General features: G+C 37.5%; 1 protein-coding gene across 1 annotated transcript in view; it reads left to right on the top strand.

Moving 5' to 3' along the window:
• Positions 1-2206: 2206 nt before the first annotated feature.
• The window catches only part of dgkaa (diacylglycerol kinase, alpha a), a 40673-nt gene continuing 25708 nt past the window's right edge, over positions 2207-17171 (top strand). Inside the window, exons 1-2 of the mRNA XM_065285427.2 lie at positions 2207-2397; positions 16992-17079. Of these exons, the coding sequence (XP_065141499.1) occupies positions 17013-17079 (67 nt within the window). The 5' untranslated portion in view covers positions 2207-2397; positions 16992-17012. The remainder of the gene's footprint in view (positions 2398-16991; positions 17080-17171) is intronic.

The following is a 17171-nucleotide window of genomic DNA, read 5'->3' on the forward strand; positions in this document are numbered from 1 at the left end:
CCGACCGGTGCGACGCTTTTGTTTCATGTCTATCTAATAAAGAAAATGGTCCATAATCCGCAGAAAAGTAAGGATTTGATTGGAGTTTTTATAATCTGCTGCCACAATTTCTGTATCAGTGAATCAAGCTTTTGACAATCAGGTATATTGCATCTTAATTGTATGGCAAATTACACAATCTAAAAGTTTAAATTAAAATATGAATGTTTGTGTTTAAGATTAATGACAGCCTCATACTAAAAATAATATTTGATGATGATGTAAATTATTAATTGTTTGATTATAAAATCAGACAGTCTTGTCTCAGACTGTCTGTCTGTCTCTCTGTTGTACTTCATTGTTCTCATACTGAGTGTCTGTCTGTCTGTCGTACTTCATTATTGCTGTTGAGTTTTAAATCTCAGTCATATCTCAGACTGAGTGTTTGTCTGTCTGTCTGTCGTAGTTTGTTGTTATTGTTGAGTTGTATGTCTCAGACTGAGTGTTTGTCTGTCTGTCTGTCGTACTTTGCTGTTGTATGTCTCAGTCATGTCTCAGAATGAGTGTCTGTCTGTCTGTCTTTTTGTTGGTCATACTTCTTAGTTAGTAGTTGAGTTTTAAATCTCAGTTATGTCTCTGAGTGTCGGTCTGTCTGTCTGTCATACTTCATTGTTGGTTGTTGAGTTTTAAATCTCAGTTATGTCTCAGAGTGTCTGTCTGTCTGTCTGTCATACTTCATTGTTGTTGTTGAGTTTTAAATCTCAGTTATGTCTCAGGCTGAGTGTCTGTCTGTCTGTCTGTCTGTCGGTCATACTTCATTGTTAGTTGTTGAGTTTTAAATCTCAATTATGTCTCAGACTGAGTGTCTGTCTGTCTGTCTGTCTTTTTGTCGGTCATACTTCATTGTTAGTTGTTGAGTTTTAAATCTCAGTTATGTCTCAGTATGAGTGTCTGTCTGTCTGTCTGTCATACTTGATTGTTGGTTGTTGAGTTTTAAATCTCAGTTATGTCTCAACCTGAGTGTCTGTCTGTCTGTCTGTCTGTCATACTTCATTGTTGGTTGTTGAGTTTTAAATCTCAGTTATGTCTCAGACTGAGTGTCTGTCTGTCTGTCTGTCTGTCTGTCTTTTTGTCGGTCATACTTCATTGTTAGTTGTTGAGTTTTAAATCTCAGTTATGTCTCAGACTGAGTGTGTGTCTGTCTGTCTGTCTGTCTGTCTGTCTGTCATACTTCATTGTTAGTTGTTGAGTTTTAAATCTCAATTATGTCTCAGACTGAGTGTCTGTCTGTCTGTCTGTCTGTCTGTCTTTTTGTCGGTCATACTTCATTGTTAGTTGTTGAGTTTTAAATCTCAGTTATGTCTCAGTCTGAGTGTCTGTCTGTCTGTCTGTCTGTCATACTTCATTGTTGTTGTTGAGTTTTAAATCTCAGTTATGTCTCAGACTGAGTGTGTGTCTGTCTGTCTGTCTGTCATACTTTATTGTTGGTTGTTGAGTTTTTTATCTCAGTTATGTCTCAGGCTGAGTGTCTGTCTGTCTGTCTGTCTTTTTGTCAGTCATACTTCATTGTTAGTTGTTGAGTTTAAATCTCAGTTATGTCTCAGACTGAGTGTCTGTCTGTCTGTCTGTCTGTCTGTCATACTTCATTGTTGTTGTTGAGTTTTAAATCTCAGTTATGTCTCAGACTGAGTGTGTGTCTGTCTGTCTGTCTGTCTGTCTGTCTGTCATACTTCATTGTTGTTGTTGAGTTTTAAATCTCAGTTATGTCTCAGACTGAGTGTGTGTCTGTCTGACTGTCTGTCTGTCTGTCTGTCATACTTCATTGTTGGTTGTTGAGTTTTTTATCTCAGTCATGTCTCAGACTGAGTGTCTGTCTGTCTGTCTGTCTGTCTGTCTGTCTGTCATACTTCATTGTTGTTGTTGAGTTTAAATCTCAGTTATGTCTCAGGCTGAGTGTCTGTCTGTCTGTCTGTCATACTTTATTGTTGTTGCTGTTGAGTTGTGTATCTCAGCCATGTCTCAGACGATCTCTGTCTGTCTGTTATATAACTAGTATTTGTTGTTGATGATTTGTATATTTCACTCGTTTCTCAGAATGAGTGAGGGTAAAGTCTGAAAAGTAAACATCTCAGTAAAGTAAAAGATCTGAGTTTAGTCTCAAGGGCGCGCGCGCGTGCGCGGGCGGTGCTCTGTATGACTCTATGGGAGTGTCAGTAACATGTTAGGCGTGTTCACTGTCAATTCTCTCTCGCGGTTCTCATGGACAAACACATTTGAACGCTTTCTCACAGTCGGAGGTTGTTCCGGCTCACTTCTCACTTAATTCAGTTGTTTTACTATCTTTCTCGATCTTACTCTCGGCGTCTGTTTTAAGGACAAGAAAGAAGCGCTTATCGCGGACTGCAGTTGCCAAAAAAGGTAACACTCGTGTTTATTTCTTGTTTTGCGCAGTACTGAGAGATTTAGTAATGTGACAACCGTAGCAGTGATTGTATTGTGCACGTAGTTTATCGGTATCTGAACGTTTAGGGTTCAAATATTCACTGAGCTGACAGACAACACATCTGATCAACATAATCCGTCTGTACGTTTGGAACGATGCCCAAAATGTTTCATGTTATTGCCTTGTTTATGGCATCATTTAATCTTATTGTGTCAACCATACCAGTCTGATTTAGTTGTGGCAGCAGGTAGCTGAATTTGTGCGGTTTTCCTCTTTGTTTCAAAGTTGGTGACTGCATTTCATAGCCTAGTTAGTGGCAAGATTTTGTAACATTTGTTTTATTGCAACTATTTGCATGGACTGTGGACGCTGAGTCACATAAGGTGTTTGAAAATCAAAATGTACTTACAATATTAGAGTCCAAAATATTAGCTTAATAACTAAAACACTCAAAACGAATTACTGTAAAAGGTATTTGCAGTCTTCCAGTCAGACGGGCATCACATCTGGAGCATTTTGTCATATGTTTCCAGTTTAAACTCTTTGAGCACATTAGTGAATCATCTCAGTTTAAGACAATCTGTTTACAGTTCTTTTTCTGCTTGTGTTTTACCACCTCTTCGCTAAATTGCTTACGAAGTCAGTCATACTTGTTTTTCCACTCCTGTTCTTGCTGACAAAAAACATCTCATATTCATTTCCAAAGAGAAAGTGAGCGAGAGATACCTGGGGGGGGGAGAAAGCTGCATCTTTGTTTTTCTTTGTGGTTTTGTTCAGTATCACTGACTCATTTGCATTCCTAATAAATTTAAGGATTGGCCCTAAAGTATTAAAATTTCCATAGTCTCTCCAGGATTCACCTTCTTCATTTATGAATTTTTGTTTTGTGAAACACAAAATAAAAGATTCTGCTCTCTTTCAAGCAGTAGGGGAGAGCGGGGCACAACCTAACGCTTTTTGGTTTTGGCTTAGCCATTCAAAAATATTTGAGTTTGATTAATTATATTTTTACACAAGCAACACACACATCTCTGCTAAAAATGAACATTTGAAGTTTGTTTCTAGTACTTACCAAATGTGACAGAAGTGCAAACGTTACAACTTACCCCATAGGCGGGGTTAATTGTAACAGGCGGGGGGTTAGTTGTAACACTTGCTAAAAATTAAGTTTGCAGGCAAATATTTAAATACTATTTTTTCTATATACTTGAAGTGGATAGTGTTTTTATATCTGTCTATAATAGACAGGTATCCACACTGTATTCATTCATCCAGCCCTTTTCTAACAATAGTTCACTTATAAATGGATACAAATGTCTAAATATCTGAGAAAATGCTGCACAATTATGACAAAACATTTTTTTTATATGTAACCCAATCTGTAATAACCATACTACATTTTAAAAATCTAATTCTGAGATAAAGAGCATCAAAGTCTGATTTTAGCCATTCATTTCATTATGATTTCAATCTTTGACGTGACTTTATTGAATTAATATTAAAGATATGAACAAAAATAAATTTGAAACACGAGTTTTGATAAGACAGGCACATTTATTTCGTTAGCAGCCAGCAATCATTTGTGTGTAGCTATTTAAAACAACGGCAAGAATTACGCTAACATTTGTGGTTTTCATATTGTAAGTGCTGAGGGGTTGTAACACAGCGTTACAATTAACCCCACTGGGTCAAAATATTTTCAAGCCCACCAAAAAAGTTGCTTAGAGCTGCAGACATATTTCAAAACGATGCTATGTTTTAGTCAACAAGACACTGATTAATATGACATAGCATTGGATTTGGTATTTTACACACCCAACTTAGAAACCGAAAAAAACATATGATGAAAAGATTTACATGCCACCAAAACACTTGTTCATCAATAACTCTTTGGAAAAACATGATACATTTCCAATAATTTGCAGGAGATCATCTTTTGGCAGCGTGAAAAAAAAACCGGAAAGCCAAAATGCTCAACCTTGTGCAACATTGTAAACAATCCGTGTTACAACTAACCCCGCATTAGTTTTTGCCCCGCGCACACCTATGAGTTAAAGATGATCAAATGCATCATAGGTAAACGGACACTTTGCCCCAAAATGACAGTTCTGTCATCATTTATTCACCCACATGTTGTTTTTAAACCTGTATGAACACAAAACCACAATGTTTACAGTACCCATTGACTTTCAGAGTAGGAAAAACGAATACTATTGAAGTAAATAGGCACCGTCAACTGTTTTTATCAAAATATCCTATTTTGTGTTCAAAAGAGGAAATAAACTTACACAGGTTTAAAACAAAATGATGGTGAATAAATAATGACAGAATTTTCATTTTTTGGTGAACTATCCCTTTAATAATGGACAGTTGTGGTCGCCATACATTTTCATTATTCCACTATGGGGCAGTTTTCCCGACAGGGTTTAGATTAATCCAGGACTAGGTCTTATTTATATTTGGACATTAATTTTTAAAACATACCTTACAAAAACATTACTGGTGTGCATCTTGAGACAAAACTAGGGCTGGGCCGATGCCATTTTTCATGTCTGATACCGATGTCGATACCACGACCTTGAGTATCTTTCGATACCGATCTAATACCATCTCTATCATCCTTTTAATCAATAAAAAAAATTCAAAATGAAATCTAAGGTGTAACTTTGGACAATTTAAAGTGCAACTTTCGTGTTGTTCAGCAAGTCGCGGTTTACACCAAGTTGCCATGACAAGGTCCGTCTTGGTATCGGATCGGATTGTACTCCCCGACCTCTACAATATTTGATCCGCCCAGTTTTTGTTAATATTGGACCAATATCGATATCGAATATCGGATCTGCCCACCCCTAGACAAAACAACAGCACTGATATATGTTAAGATTTTTTTTATTAAGGCCGCTTAAATATGCATTTTAGTCTAGGACTAGCATAAGCCAGGAAACCAAACCACCCCCATATAGCTGAAATAAAACTAATTTTAGATGAAATACAGTACAGGTTATGAAAAACATAACTGCAAAATGTAGTTTTTTTATTTTTAGAGGGAACTATGCCAGGCTAGAAAATCACAGGGTTATTTAAGGTCTTCGAAAGAGTCTTGCTTTGAAAATACATGACCCAAGTAGCGGAAAAACTGGACACGGGAGTAAATGTATCTTCTAAGCCTTCGTCCTGACCCAACCACATTTATCTAACAGGCAAAAGTCTAACTTGTGAATGGATCGTGGGTCAATAATTATTGCTCTGTAGATTTCTCTTCAGTACTTATTACTCTCTAAAAAGATAAAGCTACTCCAAAAAGCTTGTGTATTCCCACAGGCTTCAGATAAATTTCCTTTCAGTGGCCCATAAAGCTAAATTACATCACCATCCCTAGGGTTTCATAGATTGGAAACCGGAACGGAGCAGATTTCCAGTGTTCACTTGATAATGGTCGGATAATGGCCTTTGAGTGTGTATTTTCATTCTGAAATATTCCAATGAAAATTTCACGAATGCAATAATACGCATCAGTGTTATGTAACGATATAATAAATACTCCTTTCATTTACGAGTCAATTGTAACGGCCTGTCTGTGATTTCTAATGCAATCTTAATCACTTTGCCCGTGGCTCTCACTCTTGATGTTGCTCTGTGTGGGCAGGAGACTAACACGGCAGTTGCTGCATGTCTGCTCTCGGTATAGCGCTCTCTCTGTGTAGGTGTAAGCGCGTTTCTTACATGTGTCTTCTCCATCATGTGCACAAACGGTGCAGAGTTTACTGGAGGCGAATGACATGCCTGCTGCTCTGCAAGCTCAGGCGTGTCTGCGGGCAGCCAGTGACATTAAAGGGTTTCCTGCTTAGCGCTGAGGCCCCTTTGCTTTTACAAAAGAACTCGTCCTGCTACAACTTTCCAGTGAAAAGTAAAGCATACGAGCAGCGAAAACAAGGCATGCATAGGGGTGTGACTCAATAGATAGCTGCTTAACGGTTTGTGACGTGTGTTTTATTGCACGTCTTGAACTTTGTCTGCTTTGAGTGCTTTAAAAAGCAAAACACCCTCATTTAATAAACACTAATAATTAATGTGCATGACGTTTGGAAAAAATGTGCCAACCTGGATTTATCATTAAGTGAAAAATAAAAACCATTTTGTTGCATTGTGCGAGCAAATGCATTTCACAGGTTTTGTGCACACACAATGCAACACCACAATGAGATGCATTTATAAATAAAAAGTATCTTCTTTAGTTTAGATAAATAATACATCAGTTATATCAGCAGGTAGAATGCAAAGCAGTTGAAGCGTTTATGTAAACTGAACAATGTATGCGTAGGTGGATAGGTGGTGGCAGGGGAAGACCCTTATGACCGGGCTTTCCTCCCCCTCATAACACCCCTCCACATTCTAGTCCTATAAGTCACCCTTGCCATCACTTTGAGGCTGCACAGCTGATGGGGAAACTCTTCCCTTAGCAACCATTATTGCAAATCCTTTTATTGACCACATGCATTACTGTGTTTCCTTGCAACAGCTGAAGTTGATGGGTTGATTTGCTTTGGTTTATTTTGATAAAGATCAACATTTTGTGAATCTAAAGTGGGGAAATCCATTATAAAAAATCATAATTAAGATCTTAATGGCTCTTTAATGTTATTTATTTTAGATTGCACTGAGTTTTATTGGAGTCTTTTGCTTGCGTTCCTGAGTAGTAAGCAGTCTCTTCTAGATTTACAGAGATACAAGTGATCTGAAGTGTGCCATCCACATTACAGTTTACAGCACTATGCTATTACTGTAGGACAGCAATGTGTGTCAAAGTGTTTCGGTTTTATAGTCTTTTATAGGAATTTCTATAAAGAAACGCTTGAGACAAAGTTGATGCATGAGTCATACATGACTGAGAGATCTCCATTTAGTCCACCGCCCTATAAAAGAAGCAACCTTGGAGCAGTTAAATGTTTATTTGGGTGTAAAGACACTTGAAGTCATGCAAAGTCCGATATTAAATGCTTTCGCAGTTTGTCACACCGCAAAAATTTATTAACAACCATCCAGACAAATTTGAATGATTTAGATAGCGTTAGATACTATTTACACTTTAGCTTCTGTTTACACTTTAGCTACTATTTACAGCGCAAAGCGATATATATAGCTTAAAATCTAGAGATGTTTTCTATTTACACTAAGTGACAATTGCTGCGTTTCCATTACCCTTAAAATTGCGAAAATTGGCATTGGGAATTGAAAATACGGCCAATGGAAGCACGTCAATTTCGCAAAAACTCCAATGTATTGCAAAAAAGTTTTTACGTGCATATGAGGTGGTTTTTCAGGCAATTCTAAAAATGTGTATTTTTTGCAAAACTGCAACGGTAACAGTTTATTCGGTTTTTTAGGTCACCTGATGCAAGTAAGTCACACAATTATTATTTGAAGATGACGCGGTATGTACTAAAACCTCCTAGAACGTCAATACGTGTCTGCTTCCAAGTATAAGAGGCTTTCCCTGCCAATAATGTTTGGATAACACTCCTACATCTCTTTTGATTTAAAACAATGTACTTTACCTTAAAAAAACACCTATACTTTGCCGCTCCTAAGTATAACTGGTTCACACCAGCCGCGTTTGAGGCGTCAAATTTGCGTCACCGCGTCTAGTTTGCTGCTTGAACATTTTGAGTTTACTTGCTTCATTTGCGCGTGAAATACTAGTCATCGAGACATTCACGCTGAAATTCGCGTCATGCGAGGGGCTTCTGCCACTCCGCTCGCTTTCTGTAATCACTTCACTACTAGAGCAAGCTCCTGATTGGTTAACGCGGGGCGTTTTTCCGACAAGATTCAAATTTTTTAACTCGCGCGTTTCCCCGTGGCAACGCTTAATTCGCGCCATTTGTGCAAACTAGATTCGTAAATGAGGCAGAATTGCGCATACCGCCCCGCGTTTTACGCCTCATTTGCGCCGCGAGACCTCCAGACACGCGTCGACACGTCTTCACATTGACTTAACAGTGAAATCACTTGCGCTCTACCGCGGCTGGTCTGAACGCAGCATAATGGTCTGTACACACCAAACGCGGGGCATTGCGTTACTCGCTCTAGATTACTCGCGGCATTTAACTTCGTGTCATGCAAATTTTTTGCTCGAGTTGAATATTTTCAACTTGGGCAAAGATGCGTTTGAGGTAAATTGCGCGTGTTTTCGCGGTAAACGCGCCGCCCATATCGCGTCATTCGCATCGCCCCACGCGAGGATGCATCTGTCTTTGCATTTACTTTGTATGTAATCTACTCGTGCAAATTGTTGATCTCGCATCTGGTGTGAACCCACAGTAAGTCTCACATCGTCTTTGGCTAAATATAATGCCTAGTACGGTGGATGTGATATTAGTAAACCTACCACCATTAGTCAACATTAGGGGTGCACCTATATATCGCCCGATGATGCTTGCTATGCTTCTCAATGAATTACGGTGAAATGCCGCTACATCCAAAAGCCAGAGGGCGCTCTCGTGCAGAAACTCAATATGGGCTGGAGACGAAGAACCAGACACACGCAGCTATGACACGCAGCTCCAGGAAATGGCTTAAGGATATATTTATATTGCTGTTCTTCAAACCTTTTCGGGTATTTTCATGACCACTAACCCTACCAAATACATACTTTTATTCCTAATAAATACTCGGTAGGCACTTTCTTTCTACTTTTCAAAAAAAAAAATTTAAATTAAAAATAAATGCCTTTTTGATGTGATATGTAATCAAGGTCGGCAAAAAGCGGAATTGAACCAGCGGCATCGCGTCAAAAGCCAGTTTCACGAATCATAAGCTCTAAGGCATGCACCACTGAAGTCGTTGATTTTAGCGCTTCTTTTTTAAACTTTAGTGCTCCAACCAGACATCAGTGGGCGGAGCTAGTGTAAATAGCATTTGCCGACAAGGGACGCTATTTATAATCTGTGTAAAAAATGGAAGTAAATAAAATAACCAAGTCTTGAAAAAACAGACAGGATTCTCTGATCTCAAATGCTGGGGGTGTGTCCGCTATCAGCGCTGAAACCACGCCCCCTCTTAGTAAAGCTGCCGTCTCTCTCAACTTTCAAATACCGCTACAACTTGAATGGATGCTTGCATCGCAATTGTTTTATGGGTGGTGTCATGCTTGGTGGCTCCAGTGCGTCAGTTCTACATAGTTCACAGTCTTCGTAACGTGTTTCAGCAATACATTTTTAACATTTTAAAAGTTCAACAAACTGTTGCTGATAGATAACACTAGGTTTTGTTGACACAAATTGAACATCTTGTACAAACAACAGAGAAAGTATCATTTCTAAATATAGAACTACTGTAAATCACTATGTGAACAACTAACCTTAGAAAAATGTTGCATAAAAATGTTATCTCGTCTGAGAGCCACACACCCTTTGTCTGGTCTATATTGTCTTCCAAGTCCAGTTTTTCAGGAGAGGTAGGTTATAATAAATGCATTCTTATAGATATAAAGAGGGGTTTGGTCATAGAATTGAACTGGCTGGGCTTATGCAATATTATAATATTATTGCTCATCTGAAGATGCGTTCCTATACAGTAGCTCAGTGCGTTAATAGTGCAAAAGGTCATGGGTTCAATCCCAGGGAACACACATACTGATAAAATGTATTTCTTTTTGAATTAAAGTGTCTGTTAAATGCTTAAATGTATTAAATTATGCAAGTGTAATGACTGAGTGCATTGTACTGTACGTTGCTTTAGAGTCTGATAAATGTAAATTTTTGTTTAAAAGACACAACATGGCATGTAGTAACATTTTTATCATGCAGCGGCTTATCTAAACTTATTCCTGTGTATTTATTTTATGCAGTTTCCGTTTGATTAAGAGGTTATGGGAAGTATTTGCACTTTTGTGTACAGCAGTGCTATTTAAAAGCACTGTTAAACGACTATAAATGTAAAAAAAAATGTGAAAACACTGTTTTACCCACTCATTTACAAAGACAGGAAGAGAAAAAATGCTACAATACACAATACAGGGGAATCTCTAACTCAACAAACTGAAACAAGTCATCACTCCCACCACTTCCGTAAATCTGCTGACATTTTACCTGTACGGTTTACGAAAGTATTCAGATAAAGATCTGAAGTAACACATGATTCTCGTGCACATGTGCATGGGGTTGCACAAGTTTCACATTTAAACTACAGGCATTGTAGTGCAATACAGATGCTTACAGTTTCATACGTAAGAAGGAGATTTGCATATAATGTTTTTGTAGCTCAACTAGTGGAGCGTGATGCATGCAGTGGCAAGATTTATGGGTTTAACCCAAAGAAATTCACACACTGATAAATACTGTACCTTGAAGTTGCTTTGGATGCAAGCATCTGCCAAATGCATAAATGTTAAATACACATTAATAATAATGGAATGCATTTGATTTTAATAAATTTAAAGTATAATCTATAATGGAATAAAACAACTAATCTTCATGTGCAAATGACAATTAATTGTCTGTTTTGTTGTTTTGACATTTAATTTACATACTTTTTTGTTCATGAAATCATTGGATTATTGTGATTATTTAAATTAAATACTCCAGAAATAAATATAAATACACATTATTTAAACACATATTTAAAAGTAATTATTTAATGAATATATCTTTCAAAAAATGAAAATTTGCATTATACTGTCACTCAATGAGTGCAATCTGATACGGTCTCATTTATACACGTGCTGCAGCTCCCCCTTTAGTTTTTTAGAGAGATGTGCAATCATTGCGGTGATTTGAAATCATTGCGATGAGGTCGAACAATCGCAATGAGATGATTATTTAATCATTGTGACAGTCCTACTTTTAAACCACAACTTCTCATCTTGCAATAGCCGTGTGACACGCCAGCGTGACCTTACGTGTTGCTTAATCACGTCGCAAGGTCACATGTTATATATGTGAAACGCACATTTGCGGTCCATTTTAACTCTTTCACCGCCAGCGTTTAAAAAAAAAAGTTGCCAGCCAGCGCCAGCGTTTTTCATGATTTTCGCCAATGTTTAATGCCTTCCAGAAAATGTTCTTCTTTAAATATATAAACATACAATATACCAAATGAAAGAACAGACCCTCTGCTTTCAAAAAAAAAAAAAACGTTTCATCCTACCTTCAGTGGTTCTTTTGTAATCAGCTTTTTGAATATGGGTAGGTTTCTGCAAAAACATATTCATAGATTTTCATAGAGATCCCATTCAGAGCGATCTTTAAAACAGACACGGACATGCAGCCGCTTGCCATAGGGCAATACTTCCGGGTTTAAAAAGTTGCCACCTGGTGGATAATAGCGGTATTGCGGAAAGACGGAAAATCTTGTCATTGGCGGGGAAGCTTTTTCTCTTAATTGACGAGATATCTCGTCAATGGCGGTGAAAGAGTTAAACAATAATCTGACAAAAAGACATTAATTAGTATCAGTCTACATACCACAACGTCGGAACGGTCCTCTTTCTCCACACTTGTAAACACTGGAGCGGTAGTTTCGCTAACATCATGCGTGACCTTTTTAACATGATTATGTAATACATAAGGTCGCCCTGTCGTGTCATATGGCTAGTGTAAGACAAAAAGTTGTTTTAAAATTTTTTTTTTCTGGCCAAAAATGATGATCGTTACGGTAGATGAGACCCTTATGCCTCGATTAGGATCGTTTAGAGCTGCATTGAAACTGTAAACTGTTGGGGTCCATAAAAAGTCTATTAAATTGAGAAAAATCCTTGAATGTTTTCCTCCAAAAACTTTAATTTGTTCTTGACTGAACAAAGACATAAATATCTTGGATGACTTGGGGGTGAGTAAATTATCGGGCCTGTTTCTAAAAAAGGGGAATATTCCTTTAATTGTAAAAATTACTAAATAATAATTTTTTGGTCCAACAAAGAAATGTGATCTATACCCAGTTTGTGCGGGTAAAAAAGACAGTGGGAGCTGATCTAGTGAAAGCTGATATTTTTCTCCGTCCGTAAAAGAGTGCTGTGCATGCAAAAAAGCAATCAGGAAGAGCAGATTGAGATTACCACGCTTCTGTGCTCAACCCAAACAATTTAGTCCGATATGGGGAGAGACCTGCAAACATCAGCAGTTGTGCAACAGCACTAGTGTGATAAACCTTCAGAAAGAATCATTGTGGTTTTAATTGTCACGCGTATTATTTCCTTCTTGGAAATAGTTTTTAATTATTTCTAATATTTAGTTTTGGGAAAAAATATGACTCAAACATTTCTTCATGATTCAAATTTGTAAATGTTAAATGCATAATTTGCAATGTGTGAGAGACTTTTATTTGTAAGATTGCAGCAGATGATTTGATCCAGAACGCCTTACCAAAAGTACTTTAGGTTCACTGTGCGACTGGCCACAAAGGTCATTGCAGGGCAGGCATGCAATATGTTTGTCTAATTTGATTTGTATGTTTATTGATTGTATGTTTTGCTTATATCAAAAAAAAGAAAGATTAAGAACCTCATGGTATGGATCATAGTCGGCCATGCACCTGCCAGACACACTGCCGCTGACAGAAAAGTATTGGTTCTGTTTTTTCCATGTAACTTTCTGCCCTCAGACACCCACATGTACACAAACACACAACAGGGCACACAAATAAAGTTTCCAGGCAACAACGGCAACCTTTTGAGGGAATTAACTGAGAACGCTGTGACCCTTTGTTAGCTCGCATCACATGAGAGGAGTGGGTGTACATGTGCCCGATTCACTGCCTTTCCTGTCATATTACAGTCTCAGAGCACATTACTGAGCTCTTTCATGATGAGATGAAAATAAACAGCCTTTCTAGTGGATTTCACTAAAAAGATGTCCATTAACTGTACCCTGTGATCACAAAGACATTCGGTTGTTTTCAACAAACTTACATAAAGGGTCAGGTTAACGTTTTGCTTGTAGGTTTTTTAAGACAAAAAAATTGTGTTTTGAAACTTATACTTCTGCCACTATTATTAGCTGGAGAAAATATAGATCGCTAGACACAATGCTTGCATAAATAGGTCACCCATTTGTTCCTCATCCAAATTGTTTGGGTTTTGTAAGTTAGAAGACATCTTAATGAATGTTCGTAGGAAGGAAAACTTTAGCTTGGCACTAGTATAATCTCCCTGGACTGCCTTTTTTAATAATGAGAAGGCTGATCCATTTTCCATTACATATGAGACCCAGAAACATGTTTTGTTTTATCCAACAGAGAGAGAGAGAGAGAAAGAGCGAGAGAGAGAGAGATTGTGTATCACTTAGCCTCTAGGCCTATAAACTGTACATCTAAACAATTTTCAGCTTCTTGTCACCTGATATTGTACAGTCACATTCTTTGTAAGTCGTACTAACATCAATGTCATTTTGTATTAACAAATAAAAATATAATATATGGTTCTTGACAAGGAGTGTTATTTCGGTCTATGCATCTCAGTTGTGGAGCTCTCGTGCCTCTATTTCTGTAGCTGGCATGTGGTGCGATATTGTCAAATTGAAATTATTTATTTAGTAAGTTTATTTGTCAGGGACAATGTACAAAGAACATTAATCTTTCAAAAAGATGTTTTGTACCATAGTTAGCAAAAGCTATTTTCCATCTGCATCTGCAGTCCCCAAATAAAAGCAAATTAGCAAATTATTTGGACACATTTCTAATATTGTTGTCCAGAAAGTCAGGAGGTGAACTTTGAATTGTAACTTTTCTGTTCTCATACCATATTATTCAATACCCTATTTTATTGACAATCCTTTTCAAGCCACTGTAGAGACTTAAAACTCTTGAAATCTGTGTATTTTGTAGGTTTTATTTGTAGCATTCAGTTTTCTGCTGAATGCATAAACGGCATAAACAAATGTAAAGTTTACAACCTAAAAAAAAACTAGGTTATTTTTAACCCAGCTTTGGGTCAAAAAGGGACAAAAAAAGTTTATATTTGATCCAACAATGAGTTAAAACGACCAAGCATTTTTTGTTGAAACAACCCAGCACAGGTTAAATTACAACCCAACGGGATGGGTTTATTCCTTTTTGACCCAACACTAAGTTGAAAATAAGCCATCATTTTTTGGAGTATATGCATTCACAAACTTGTGAACTTAAAATGTAGACATTTATAAACTTGCTGTAAAGTAAGAGTTCACCCAGAAATTAATATACAGTTACACTCATATTGTTTAAAAATCCAACTTTATTGTGTAAAGTTAAAGTGACCACAATCTAAAAAAACGCTGGGTTAATTTTAACCCAACATTGGACCAAAAATGGACAAACCCAACAGTTGGGTTAAATTAACCCAGAAAATCTTTATATTTGACCCAACAGTAGGGGTGTCACGATTCTCCAAATCGATTCGGTTAAATTTTCGATTCTAAGGCCATGATTCGATTCGATTCTCAATTTCTACATATATTTTTTGAAAGCACAAAAAATGCAATGCCATTTTTAGACTAGACTTATATAATATCTGACCTTGAACCCGGAGATGCCCTGCCATGTTAGTCGTGCTGCCAGTGGAAAAATATGGTACACGCACATACCTGATAAAACGGAACTTCCTGTCAGGCAAACATTCCTGTCAGTACTTTGAACCTTAAAAACGTGCTTTTATTACCGTCAGACCAATGGTGTAGTCTAGATTTTTGTAGTGAGTATACTGTGATTTTTCCCTCTCACCCTTATGCTTACTCGTCCTAGCGCGACACCTCATAAGCACCACCACACTCACAGATGCATACAGTATAGATATTCATGTAACTAAGAGCATTCTGAAAGTGTACTCATAAACACATAAACTGAATGTGTTATCAACATGCCAGTTTATTATAAGAAAAAAAAGACTTTAGAGCCAATGGGTTTACAGCTGGGGAAACTGGACTGATTTTTAGACTGGTTTAGTGTTAATCAACATCTAACTCAGGAACAAAAGTTACTTAACTGTTAATTAAAATTAAATAAACTGTTTACAATCTTCAATCCGTAGCAAACACATGCATTGAAGGAGAAAAAAAATTCACTCTTTCAATAGATATTATCTGACAACTATATGTTTTTAATTAATACACATTTAAGATGACCATGAATTAACTATAATTTGCATAGTCATTGATATTAAAGCTTATTTTTTTGCATATAATATAAGCATTGTCTAAAAATGAAAATAGGCTTATACTTAATTATTATTACAAGACCATCCTGTTGCCTAAAATTTGCAAGTCTAAACTGAACATCAACGCAGACATGAATTTCCTCACAGAAGTTTAAGATCATATACATCTTGAACGCAGATATATAAATGAACACAGAGAAGGGAAGTTTAACAATGTGAAGCACAAGCAAACATGCAGAGGAACTGAAGGCAGCTAAAAACCATCAGGATATTATCACGAGCTTATTTTATTGCATTTGGAGCCTTACCTCCAGATAAAGTAATAAACTGGACTGATGATTTAAATGTTGTACTCACATGTGCGTTGTAAGCTCTATGGATTTTATGTTGCAGCACTGCTTCACTCGTTCACTTCTCAGTGTTGCGTGAGCAGCTACACTGCAGGTTCGACTTCATTTGGCGCTAAGCAGACCTCTTGGTTATGTCAAAGTACCGCGAGAGCGATTCAAAGCAGATTTCTTCATGTGATAACTGGAGTCGCTCTCGCGGTGCTTTGCTGTCACTTCCCTGTGGCGTCACACCAGTCTGCTTCCCAGTCACTTTCGCGTCACTATAGTAATTTGATTTCATAGAAATTAATACGCCGATCGGATCGCGCAGTTCGGCAGGAAGTATATAGCCTAATATGTATTTCAACCCGCTAAAGTGGCAAGTGTAGCATGCTAATGATCAGTGCTTCACATCTATATTATGACTAAAAGTTTAAAAATATGTCACAAAACCATGCTGTTACGCATCCTCGCGCTATTTTTAGTGGGTATACGGAAATTCTTAACATTTCTAGTGGGTATACGGCGTATACCTGCGTATCACGTAGACTACACCACTGCGTCAGACGAGATTGTGAGACTATACCCCAGTCATGTTTAAATGCTGTTTTCATAACTCTTAAGCAACTGAAATAAGTTGTTGTGACTTAATTTCGATCACTTAAAATCAATTTAAAATCGAAATTGTGACACCCTTACCCAACAGTGGATTTAAAAAAACAGCATCTTGGGTTGAAACAACACAGCATAGGTTAAATTACAACCAGATAGGAACAGGATGGTTCGTCCCTTTTTGACCCAATGCTAGGTTGAAAATAACCCTTCACTTCCATTATAGGAAAAAATATAATGGAAGTGAATGGGGCTCATGAATGGTTTGGTTACAAACATTTCTCAAAACATCTTCCTTTGTGTTGATCAGAACAAAGAAATTTGTACAGGTTTGTAACAAAAATGAGTAAATTATCAAAGTTTTTTTTGGGGAGGGGGGGTGAACTATCCCTTTAATGCAAAAAGCGTGCCTGGCGTTTTTTACCATCAGTCTATTTATCTATCTCTCTTTCTCCTTTTCTCTCTCTCTCTCTCTCGCTCTCGCTCTCTATCTCTCTCTCAGTGTTATTAAAAGGCTGTTGCGATGTCAGACTCAGACGACCGAGAGCTGAGGCCTGTTGACTTCATCCAGCTTCAGCAGTACATTGACTGTAAGTCTGGAAGCCCACACACATCCCACCTACTCATGCTAAACGCTCTCTGTCTCATTATGAACCGTGACTCACTCTCAGCCCTTAAGAAC

Source organism: Paramisgurnus dabryanus, chromosome 21, assembly GCF_030506205.2.
Source record: "Paramisgurnus dabryanus chromosome 21, PD_genome_1.1, whole genome shotgun sequence".
Classification (NCBI taxonomy): Eukaryota; Metazoa; Chordata; class Actinopteri; order Cypriniformes; family Cobitidae; genus Paramisgurnus; species Paramisgurnus dabryanus.